We start from the raw sequence: 12,953 nt of genomic DNA, 5'->3' as shown, positions 1-12,953 counted from the left end.
CAGCAGCCTCAACCAAATGCTACAGAGAAAATACTGGAAAGTGAGAAAATAGACAAAGTAAATGTGGCACCAAGAACTTATTATAAAGAGGATACTGAACAGAAGAACAATGTGTGTTTCAGCTACAAATTGAGCTTGGCTGCTTCCATGGATATAATTCTGGGGGAAAAAAAGACAAAATTTAATCTTTAAATAAATGTTAAAATTTGGTAATATAATCCTAAAATTGGCTATTTTTAAACACTATGAAATTATTAATTCATCTGATGTATGTAAACATTGGATCTGTAGAATTCACCAGTAAAAAGTTTGACTAAAATAAAACCTATCTCTGTGTTATTTATTATTTACTCATACTTATATATATTTGTACTTATTCACTATACTTATACTACATTTTCCACAACAGAATATATGAGAAAACTAGTATTTTAGTGTACAAGACCATGAGGTAAAATAATATAAACTCCATGAAAACAGGGACTACATTTTTCTTATCACTGTATCTAATAATACCTAGCACAGTGCCTAGAAACAGTAAATGGTCAAGTACTTGATCAATTATTCTATTTAGCTGAAGACTGACTTTCACTCTTAGCCAGCTTACTCAAAAGAACTCACCAAAAGGGATAAAAAAAAAAACTTCCCCTGTTTAAGAGTATGGCACAGTCTTTTTAGCAATCAAAATTCATTAATACAGAGCGATTGAAAAGTCAAAACTAAATCTAGTTCCTTCATATACTAGCACTGATCTCACAGGATATTAATCATTAAGGTTAACTTTGGTATATAATGTAAAGAAATCCTGGACTTCCCTTACCACATGACCCGTGTGGGGATTCTTATGAGCATACGGTGGTCCTCTTATATGGTTCCACATTTGACCAGATGTCATAGCAAGCACAAAACACTAGGAAACAAAAAGTAACGAAATACTCATATAATATGGTATGGTCCCATTTTAATTAGATTAACAGGTATATGAAAAGTATATACTCTCAAGTAATATATGAAAAAAAATTTTCCAGATAAATGACAAAAAGCTTATATTTCATCATAAGGATCACAAGAATCAATATTTACTTTGAAAGGAAAGCACTGTTTCAAAATTATAACTAAACTGATACAAGTTTAAAATTGAATACTGAAAAGCCTTTTAGAAGAATGGTTTAAAAAATGGAGATTTTCATAGGGGTGACAGTCTTTCAGGTTGAATAAAAACTAGATACAAGGAGTTCCTTCAAGTTCTTGCCATCCTAATGAGATAATGGAGGAAACAAACTGATTTTAAGGTATAAAATAAAAATATCAATACATAAAATCTTTTTCCACGGGTAAGAAATAAACAAAATGCCACCTAACAATGTAATATTGGGAGTTTTATCTAAACAATTTTTTTCCAACATTCACTCACCAGAGCCGCAAAAGCCCATCCAGTTTTATTAAAGAGAAATTCCATATTGCTCCTTCGAAGATACACAAGTCCACCAATAACAGCCAAAAGCAATCCCAACATAAGGGGACCAGCATAATTTGGGGGTCTAATTACTCTAATCTAATGGAAAGGAGAGAAAAACATTTTAAAGTATGAAATTTATTCATTAAGTATATAGATGAAAATAATTTGAAATGAAAACAATCAAAATTAGTGTGGTTACTTTCACGAAAAATCATACTTTTTCTTTTCATCCTTATTAAAATAGCCTACAATGTATCCTAAAATGGTATGGATGCAATATTCTTTTTAACCACAACATAACATCTTTTAGGGACTTCCCAGGTGGCGCTAGTGGTAAAGAATCCACCTGCCAAGGCAGGAGATGCAGGAGACAAGGGTTTGAACCCTGGGTTGTAAAGATCCCCTGGAGGAGGAAACAGCAACCCACTCCAGTATTCCCGCCTGGAGAATCCCATGGGCAGGGGAGCCTGGCGGGCTACAGTCCATGGTGTTGCAAAGAGTTGGACACGACTGAAGCGACTGAGCACACATATACATCTTTTAGATTAAGAAGTATTTGCCAAGTACAACTAGATACACCATGGATTTAATAAGGATGAAAGAGTGGTTTCCATGCTGAGATGACTAAGTAATAGAGGATGTTTTAACATCACTCTTTCATCAGGATGATTCTGTTAAATGCTACTTATAAAGGGACTGACAAACTATCACCATCTCAGTGATATGAGGACGAGACCAATTAGGACCTCCCAGAAGAATAAGTGGATAATGACAAAGTAACTTTCTACAAAGCAAGGAAACTTACATTGACATCAGTTCTGTCAGCAATCCACCGGGCAATCTGCTCAGCTGAAAATCCACGCACCTGCAACTCATATGTATCACCCCGTTTTGGCTTCCCTTTTGCAGGAAAGTTGATGAAAGTTGGAGCTGAATTCATGTTTAGCTGAACAAAAAGTAGATTCCATGAGAATACAAATTACCAAAAAAATAATCTTAACAGCAAATATCTTGAAATTTGGGCATTTTACAAAGACAAATAAGCCCAGGTTTAGGTGGGTTAAGTGATTCATCTAAGGAAAGTGGTAAGTGATGGAGCCAAGAGTCAAACCCAAGGCTGCTTGTGACCTTAACTAGTACACTTTACTGACAAAATATAAATTCCTAGCTAAGAAACCTACATTTTACTCCCTTAAAATGGAAAATTTCCCATACCACAATTACTTTAATCTGTTCAGAGATTATGCAAAAAAGAATACATTTATGAGAACTAAAATTGTCTCATGTAGCTTAGGTAAGAGGAGAAGGCAATGGCACCCCACTCCAGTACTCTTGCCTGGAAAATCCCACGGACGGAGAAGCCTGGTAGGCTGCAGTCCGTGGGGTCGCAAAGAGTCGGACACGACTGAGCGACTTCACTTTCACTTTTCACTTTCATGCATTGGAGAAGGAAATGGCAACCCACTCCAGTGTTCTTGCCTGGAGAATCCCAGGGACGGGGATGCCTGGTGGGCTGCTGTCTATGGGGTCGCACAGAGTTAGACACGACTGAAGCGACTTAGCAGCAGCAGCAGCAGCTTAGGTAAGCTTCAAATAGAGCACATTCTCAATGTGGAGGAAACAAGATTGGGGTAAGAGAGTGCTCTATTGCAGGGAAAACCAATACAAAATGGTAGCCAATTGGCAGAAATAGTCAATTCTAAAAGGTTCATAAGTATTTAGTGATAAGCATAACATTTCTCTGTCATGAGACCATGGTATTCTTAAGATAACACTGGAATTGCTAAGGTAAAGAATCTATGACCTACTCATTTGCATTGTATCTTTCCTGATGTGATAATACTTGTAGAAAATAGAAAATGTTAACAGGGAAAAGATGTTCACCAACAGATGCAAGCATTCAGGTACCCTCAGCAGGTAACCCTTTAACAGAGATTGGCTTCTATAAAATAACTATAACTTAAAGACATCAACCAATAAAATAACCCACTCCCTTGCTTTTATTCTATACTTAAGAGTAACCCTTCTAAAAGTAGTTTTTTTAGACTTTCCTATAAGGGGAGAGGGTATACTGATTAGGTATATGATTAATTTGGCTTCTGGGCAGTAAAAGATGCTGAATTAGTGAATTTAAAAATTAGCTCTTTGGTTACCAATGTCCATAGATTTTTATGGTTTGGCGAGTGTACACAAAGTCTGCAGAGCTAGATAAATTCTGGCTATGCTGTTAAAAATTCAGTTTGAGTCCACAAAACTAAGCACCAGACCCTGAGTGGTGTTCATGCCGCCAAAGTGCTTCCCAAATTTTAGGCCAAACTCTTCAATAGTTGTCTATTTATATGGTAGTCCTCACTTGTCCACAGTTTCACTTTCTAAAGTTTAAGTTACCCGTGGTCAACTGCAGTCTAAAAATACTAAATGGAGAATTCCAGAAATAAACAATTCAAAATTTTTAAATTGCAGCCGTTCTGAGCAGTGTGATGAAATCTCTCACCATCTTACCCAGGATGTGAATGATCCCTTTGTCCAGCATATCCCACCCATTAGTCACTTAGTAGCTGTCTTGGTTTTCAGATCAACTGTTGTGATATCACAATGCTTGTATTCAAGTAACCCTTATTTTACTTAATAATGCCCCAAAACACAAGAATAGTGATGTTGGCAATTCAGATATACCAAAGAGAAGCCATAAAGTGCTTCCTTTAAGTGGAAAGGTGAAAGCTCTCAATAAGGACAGAAAAAAAAAATCACTTGCTGAGGTTGCTATATTCGTGAAATTGTAAAGGAAAAGAAATCTGTGCTAACTTTGCTGTTCCACTGCAAAAATTACAGTAAGTGGTAAGTGCTTAATCAAGATAGAAAAGATAAATTTGTATAATAAGATATTGTGAGAGAGACCACACTCACATAACTTTCATTACAGTGAATCTGTTAGTCGCTCAGTCATCCAGACTCTTTACGACTCCATGGACTGTAGACCATCAGGCTCCTCCGTCCATGGGATTTCCCAGGCAAGAATACTGGAGTAGGTTGTCATTCCCTTCTCCAGGGGGTTTTCCCAACCAAGGGATCAAACCTGGGTCTCTTGCATTGCAGGCACCTTCTTTACCATCTGAGCCTATATTGTTTTAATTCTTCTATTTTGTTATTATTATTGCTACTCTTACTGTGCCTAATTTATAAGTTAAATTTTATCATAGGTAGGTATGTACATATGTATGTATAGGAAAAAATATAGTTACATATAGGGTTGAGTACTATTTGCAGTTTCAGAGTCTTAGAATGTATCCCCTGTGGATAAGCAGCGACTACTATACCACCTTTGGATTTAAAATATACATATATACCTATGTGTCTAAAAGACATATGTAATACATGAAATCCATTTCCTATATGAAATTAAAAACAAAAAATTACAGGGTTATACAGACCAACTCCAGTCCATTCTGCTAGCCACTATTACCATTTATAGACCTTTCTGAATTTATTCACATACATGTGCATATACCAACAGAAAACATAATATTGTTTTGTGTCTGCCTTATTTAACAAAAATGGTATCATATTAACAAATATTCTGCATTTCATTTTGCTTTTTTTATTCAACCATGTTTGAGAGATCTATCCATAATAGTATGTGTTATGGAGCACCAGGGAAGTGCCATATATATATGGGTGGCTCAGATGGTAAAGGATCCGCCTGCAATGCGGGAAACCTAGGTTCAATCCCTGGGTTGGGAAGATCCCCTGAAGGAGGGCATAGCAATCCACTCTAATATTCTTGCCTGGAGAATCCCCATGGACAGGGGAGCCTGGAGGGCTACAGTCCATGGGGTCACAAAGAGTTGGACATGACTGCGTGACTAAGCATAGCATATATACATATATACATATATATATATGTTGAGGTTGATATATATATATATATGCTCTCATAGTTTATTAAGTAATTATGCTATTGTTGGCAATTTAGTTTTTTCCTTTTTTCCCAATTAAAAAGGATGTTTTAAGAAATAATCACCAAAAAAAAAGAAATAGTCACGTACATATTTTCCTGTATATATGTGAGAATGTTTCTCTAGAAATGGAATAATTAGTTCAGAGAGTAGAAACATTTTAAATGAAGATGGATAGAGCCAACATGCCTTCAAAAGTGGCTGTACCAATTTACACTCCTACCCACCAACACAGGAAGGTATGTTTCCTCACATTCTTGCCAAAAGTTGATCTAATGGGTAAATATTGTAATAATGTATATAATATATATAATTTAACTTATATAATACATATAATCATATAACAACATTTATATAATATATAATTTATATAATAACACCATTATTATAATTTGTATTTCCATGATTACTAATATAACATCTTTACACCAAATCAATCAGCTCTTTAAAAGTATCTTGTAGTCTATAGACACAATCAACAGTGAAAAAGCAATGGGAAAAAAATAATATATCTGATAAGGGGCTAATATTGAGACAACATAAAGAACTCCTACAACTAAAAAACACACATTAAAAATTGGGCACAGGAAAAAAAAAGTTGGGCAAAGGAACTGCCCTGGTGGCACAGTAGATAAGAAATTGCCTTGTAATGCAAGGAACACAGGTTTGATCCCTGGTCTGGGAAGTTCCACATGCCACGGAGCAACTAAGCCCATGAGCCAAAACTATTGAGCCAGTGCTCTAGAACCGGGGAGCCACAACTACTGAGCCCATGTGCTACAACTACTAAAGCCTGTGTGCCTAGAGCCTGTGCTCTGCAACGAGAAGCACCACAATGAGAAATGCACACATGACAACAAAGAGTAGCCCCCATTCACTGCAACTAGAGAAAGCCCACACAAAGCAATGAAGACCCATCATAACTAAAAATAAATAAATAAATTTTTTTTAAAATTTGGGCAAAGGATATGGATAGACATTTCTCAAAAAAGATATACAAATTGCCAATAAGCACATGAAAAGATGTTCTACATCTAATCATTAAAGAATTACAAATCAAAACCACAATGAGACACCATCTCACACTCATTAGGATAACAACCATCAAAAAATAAAAAATAATGCAAAATGGTGCAGCTGCTATGGAAAACAATATGAATGTTACTACAAAAATGAAAAATAGAACTACCATATGATCTAGGAATTCCACTTGTGGGTTTAAATTTAAAAGAACTAAAAGCAGGGTCTTGAAGAGATATCTGCATACCTATGTTGATAGCAGCATTATTAATAATAGCCAAAAGGTGGAAGCAACCTTAGTGTCCATCAACAGATGAATGAATAAATCAAATGTGGTATATGCATACAATGTAACATTATTCAGCCTTTCAAAGCAAGGAAAAAATTTTTTTTAATATTTATTTATTTACTTGGCTGCTCTGAGTTTTAGTTGCGGCAGGTGAGATCTACTTCACCTACCAGGGATCAAACTCAGTCTCCCTGCATTGGGGGCATGGAGTCTTAGCCACTGGGAAAGTCCCTGGGACACACCAGGGAAGTCCCAAAAGCAAGAAAATTTGGATGCATGCAACATGGATCAACTTCGAGGACAGTACACTAAGTTAAATAACACAGTCACAAAAAGACAAGTATGTATGATTCCACCTATATGAGGTACTGACAACACTCAAATTCACTGCGATAGAAAGCAGAATGATAGTTGCCAAGGGCTGGGGGAAGAGGGAATAAGAGTTATTTGATGTGTAAAGAGTTTCAGTTTCATTGTACAAGGTGAAAAGAGTTCTGGAGATTGGTTATACAGAAATGTGACTGTACTTACACTACTGAGCTACATTCAAGAATGGTTAAGATGCACTAGTGGTAAAGAACCTGCCTGCCAATACCAGAGATACAAGAGACGCAGGTTCAATCTCTGGGTCGGGAAGATCCCCTGGAGGAGGACATGGCAACCCACTCCAGTATTCTTGCCTGGTGAATCCCGTGGACAGAGGAGCTTAATGGCTACAGTCCACAGGATCACAAAGAGCCAGACACGACTGAAGCAACTTAGCATGCACACACACATACTTTCTCACAATTAAAATTTGTTTTTAATTTCTTATAAATTCTTTTTTAATTTCTTATAGGCTTTGACAATCCTTAGATGTTAAAGAGCCAAAATAAGATGTACGGTTTTTGGTAGGTTATCACTTTTTATCCACGCATGGCCCTTGTATGCTGTGGCACATAACATTCTTTGGAGAAAGATTTGAATTTATTCCACAGATGGATACACTACCATCCTTATACCACTAACTCTAAATATAGCTCTAAAATGGACACTGATTTTAAAAGGTATTTGATGTAGAAGAAAACTTTATGTGTATCTTGGTAAAATAATTGAAATTACAATTTTTAATTTCCAAAACAATCCTTGCTTCAACAGTAGAGAATGAGAAAGCAATTTCTGAAACTCTAAAAATTGTTTCCTTTGGTCTAAAAAAGCCTAAATGCACTAATCTTTTAGGTTGCAGTATGTTTTATGAACACACTGATTTTGATTTACGGCACCGTGTGAGACTAGAATGTGACCAGCACATAACACACCATAAAGTGGAGCATTAAGTCACTCGTCTGACATTTACTTGAACATCTAGTATGTGCTTAGCACTAATAGCTACAAGATACTGGCTCTGTCCATAAGTTAAGTATACTCTAAGAAGGGCTGTCAAGCAACCCTAGGGCTAAAGGATAAAGTAGACAGCAAGCAAAAACAGATTAATAACATAAGTAGGGAGATGGAAATCCTACAAAGAACCAAAAAGAAATACCAGAGATGAAAACCACTGTAACAGAAATGAAGAATGTCTTTGATGGACTCAGTATACAGGACATGGCTGAGGAATCTCTGAGCTAGAGGATCTATCAATAGAATCCTTGAAAACTGAAAAGTAAAGAGAACAATGACAAAAACAAAACAAAACAGAATATCCAGGGACTGTGGGTATACAAAAGGTGTAAAATATACATAATGGGAATACCAGAAGAAAGAGAAAGGAACAGAAGAAATATTAATGACTGAGAAATTTCCCAAAGTAACGTCAGACTCTAAATCACAGACTCAGAAAGCTCTAAGAATAAGAAGTGGATAAATGCCAATAACATTATACCCATGCATATAATTTAACTCAAAGAAATCAAAGATAAAGAAAAAACTCTTAAAGAAATCAGAAGAATAAAATGCTTTGCCCATAAAGTAAGAGAGATAAGAATTACATCCAACTTCTTTTCAGAAACCATGCAAACAGGAAGAAAGGGGAGTGAAATATTTAAAGTGTTGAGAGAAAAAAATACCACCAACATAAAGAATTATGTACCCTGTGAAATTATTCTTCAAAAGTGAAAGACAGGGACTTCCCTGGTGGGCCAGTGATTAAGAATCCACCTTCCAATGCATGGGATCCAGGTTCTATCCCTAGTCGGGAAACTAAGATCCCACATGCTGTGGGGCAACTAAGCCTGTGTGCACCAACTACTGAACCTGCACACTCTAAAGTCCATGTGCCACAACTAGAGAAGCCCTCGCACACTGCAACTAGATGCCCAACAAAGAGCCTGTGTGCTGCAATGAAGACCTAGCACAGCTGAAAATTTTAAAAATAAACTTCTTCCCAAAAAAAGTGAAGGAGAAATAAAGACTTTCAGACAAACAAAGCTTGAGGGAATCCCTTGCAAGAAATGTTAAAAGTTCTTTAGGGAGAAGGGAAATAAGGTAGGTTGGAAACTTGAATCTACATAAAGAAAAAGAAGGACTGAAGAGGGAATAAGTGAAGGTAAAATAAAAACTTGTTTTTTAAAAAAAAACACTTGCTTTTCTTATTCTTAATTAACTAACATATAATAGTTTGTTCAAAATAATAGCAGCAATGTATTCAATTTTATGTGTGTATGTGCCTATATATAAGTGAAATGACTGACAGAAATGAGCAAACTCCAGGAGACAGTGAAGACAGAGAAGCGTGGTGTGCTGCAGTTCATGGGGTCGCAAAGAGTGAGATATGACTTAGCAACTGAAAAACAACAATCAAAACAGTGTGGTATCCAAAGGAACAGAATAAAAAGCCCAGAAGTAGAACCACATATAGTCATCTGATTGTCAACAAAAGAGAAAAAGCAATTACATGGATAAAGTATAGTTTTAACAAATGGTGTTAAAATAAGTAGGTATCCATGAGCAAAAAAAAAAAAGACAAAAAAACCCCACAAAAGCTAGACACAGACCTTATCCTGTTCACAAAAAATAACTCAAAATGGGACTTCCCTGGCAGTCTGGTGATTAGGACTCTGCACTTCCAATGCAGGGGACATGGGTTGAATCCCTGGTTGGGGAATAAGATCCCACATGCTGCAAGGCATGGTCAAAAACAGAAGAAAGAAAATAACTCAAAATGGATCAAAGGCCTTAGTAAAAGACAAAATATAAAGCTCCTAAGAGATAACATAGTAGAAAATCTAGATGACATCAGATATAGTGATGAATTTTTAGATATAATATCAAAGACACAATGTATGATAGAAATAACTGATAAGTTGTACTTCATTAAATTTAAAAGTTTTGCTGTGCAAAAGACAAAAACTAAGAGAGTGAGATGACAAGGCACAGACTTAAAACTCAACAAGGAGATCAAACAACCCAATTTTAAAAATGGGGTACTTCTCTGGTGGTCCAGTGGTAAAGAATCCGCCTGCCAAAGCAGGGGATAGAGATTCGATGCCTGGCCCAAGAAGATTCCACATGTCATGGAAGAACAAACCCTGTGCACCACAACTACTGAGCCTGCATTCTGGAGCCCTCCAGCCACAACTACTGAAGCCTGAGTACCTTAGATTCCATGCTTTGCAAAAACAGGAGCCACTGCAATGAGAAGCCTGTACACCACAACTAGAGAATAGCCCCCACTCACTGCAACTGGAGAAAGCCCATGTTTAGCAATGAAAAACCAACATAGCCAAAAATAAATAAATATAGGCCTAAGACCTTAACAGACATTTCACCAAGGAAGATACACAGATGGCAAATGGGCAGTTGAAAAGATACTCCACATTATATGTCATCAAAGAAATGCAGATTACAACAATGAGATACTGCTACACAACTGTTGTTTTAGTTGCTAAGTCGTGTCCGACTTTGCAATCCCATAGACTGCAGCCTGTCTGGCTCCTCTGTCCCTGGGATTTCCCAGGAAAGAATACTAGAATGGGTTGCCATTCCCTTCTTCAGGGGATCTTCCTGACCCAAGAATCAAACCCACGTTTTCTGCATTGGCAGGTTAACTCTTTACCACTGAGCTACCTGGGGATTAGAATGGTCAAAATGCAGAACACTGATAACACCAAGTGCTAATGAGGAAGTGGAGCAACAGAACTTTTGTTCACAGCTCTTGGGAATGCAAAATGGTACAGCAAATGTGGAAGATGGTCTGGAAGTTTCTTACAAAACTTAACATACTATGTGTGTGCTGTGCTTAGTTGCTTAGTCGTATCTGACTCTTGCGACCCCATAGATTGTATGTAACCTGCCAGGCTCCTCTATCCATGGGATTCTCCAGGCAAGAATAGTGGAGTGGGTTGCCATTTCCTTCTCCAGGTGATCTTCCCAACCCAGGAATGGAACTCAGGTCTCCTGCACTGCAGGCAGATTCTTTACCGACTGAGCTACAAGGGAAGCCCTTAACATACTATATGATCCAGCAATTGTACTCCTTGGTATTTATGCAAAGGAGTTAAAACTTGTGTCTGCATAAAAACCTGCATACAGGTGTTTGTAACAGTTTTATTCATAACTGCTGAAGCTTGGAAGTAACCAAGATTTCTTCAGTACATGAATGAATACACAAAATCTGGTATATCCAGACAATGGGAAATTATTCAGCTCTTAAAAGAAATGAGCTATCAAGCCATGAAAAGACATGGAGGAACTTTACATTCATATTACTAAGTGAAAGAAGTCAATCTGAAAAGTCTACATACTGTATGATTCCAAGTATATGACATTCTGGAAAAGGCAAAACTGTGGAGACAGCAAAAAGATCAGTGATTACCAAGGGTTAGTGTGGAGGGAGGAATTAGTAGAGTATAGAGAATTTTAGGGCAGTGAAAATACTGTTTATGAATACATATTGATGGATACATCTCACTATACATTTGTCCAAATCAACAGAATGTACAAGACCAAGCGTCAACTACAATATAAACTATGCACATTGAATGATTATGATGTGTTAATGGAGGTTCACCAACTGTAACAAACATACCACTCTGGTGGGGGATGTTGATAATGGAGAGGCTATTCATGTGCAGGGGCATAAGACCTAACAGGAAACCTTTGTATCTACCTCTCAATTTTGCTGTGAACCTTAAGCTCCTCAAAGAACAGTTTTAATTAAAAAAAAAAAAACAGGTAAGAGAGGTCATGATTGGTGCAGCCAGTAGGTATGGGATACAGGGCACAGGAAAAAGTTAAGTGTTGAACAAGAAGGAGCTTTTCCACTAAGACAAGCAGCAAGAGGTTAAAGACAGGTACCTAGCTCTTACCAAGAACTACAGTATTACACAACAGTGGGATTCTTGTTCTGAATTAAAGTTACTTGATAAATTGTTCACTTAAAAACAAAGTGGTACTTTTCAAATTATATTTTACCACCAAAAAATATACAAAAGTTTACATGATTTCTGCCCAATTTCCACATTCTAATAAGTTAGTATTGACCAACATATTTCACGTTTAGCTTAACTTCAGCTTTTATTTCACTAACTACTCTAGATCTTACATAAGACAAGTCCTATTTAACTTCTTGCAGTCATTGAAAAAGAGGTATTCCACATTATATATAGTTTACCTATTTCTATTTAACAGAATAACCAAATAGCTTACCATCTGAAATACATCAGAGCCTTCATCAAAATCCACCATAGCAAAAAATATCCTGTTGGTAAATGCACTGGAATATCGCCAGGAGTTTGCAAGGATCTGGAATTCTTCATCAGCTTGCCTGGATGCAATTGGATTTGTAAAGATAACATATAAAACATTTTTAAAAGCAATCTAGTGCAAGTCAGGCTCTGTTGATAGGGTTAGGACAAACCTTGGAAAACAGCCACTGTTTTGGCATAAGAGAAATCTTATATCAAGAGTTGGGGATTTCAACAAGAAGTAGTGATTATCTGACTCTGCTTCATACTTTGTGCCTGTTTCTTATCAAAAAGCTCCTTCCAAATTCACTGGAAAAAAATCTAGCTACAATTTTTAATAGGCTAAATTACTTCTAAGAGTTCAAAGACAAAGAATTGAGATTAGTTGAAAACTCAAGCCATATTTTACTTTTCCCTGATTTCCCATATGCTTTTAGCTCTAAGATCTGACATTTCTTCATCTGTGATTATCTTTTTTTGGTTTATCTTAAATTTGAATTTAATAGTATCATACATTTTCACTTCATAAATAAGAATCATAATATTAAATTAAGTGAAAAGATGAG

General features: G+C 36.5%; 1 protein-coding gene across 2 annotated transcripts in view; it reads right to left on the bottom strand.

The window, feature by feature from the left end:
• The window catches only part of MAGT1 (magnesium transporter 1), a 47,065-nt gene that overhangs the window by 15,601 nt on the left and 18,511 nt on the right, over window positions 1-12,953 (bottom strand). For both annotated transcript variants that reach the window (XM_043896345.1, XM_043896346.1), the window contains exons 3-7: window positions 12,350-12,467; window positions 2,265-2,405; window positions 1,415-1,555; window positions 821-910; window positions 96-159 (exon numbers count right to left, since the gene is read on the bottom strand). In XM_043896345.1, coding sequence (XP_043752280.1) covers window positions 96-159; window positions 821-910; window positions 1,415-1,555; window positions 2,265-2,405; window positions 12,350-12,467 — 554 coding nt within the window. The remainder of the gene's footprint in view (window positions 1-95; window positions 160-820; window positions 911-1,414; window positions 1,556-2,264; window positions 2,406-12,349; window positions 12,468-12,953) is intronic.

The sequence above is a fragment of the Cervus elaphus genome, chromosome X (assembly GCF_910594005.1).
Source record: "Cervus elaphus chromosome X, mCerEla1.1, whole genome shotgun sequence".
In the NCBI taxonomy this organism is placed as follows: Eukaryota; Metazoa; Chordata; class Mammalia; order Artiodactyla; family Cervidae; genus Cervus; species Cervus elaphus.
This window is presented reverse-complemented; position numbering and strand designations above follow the sequence as displayed.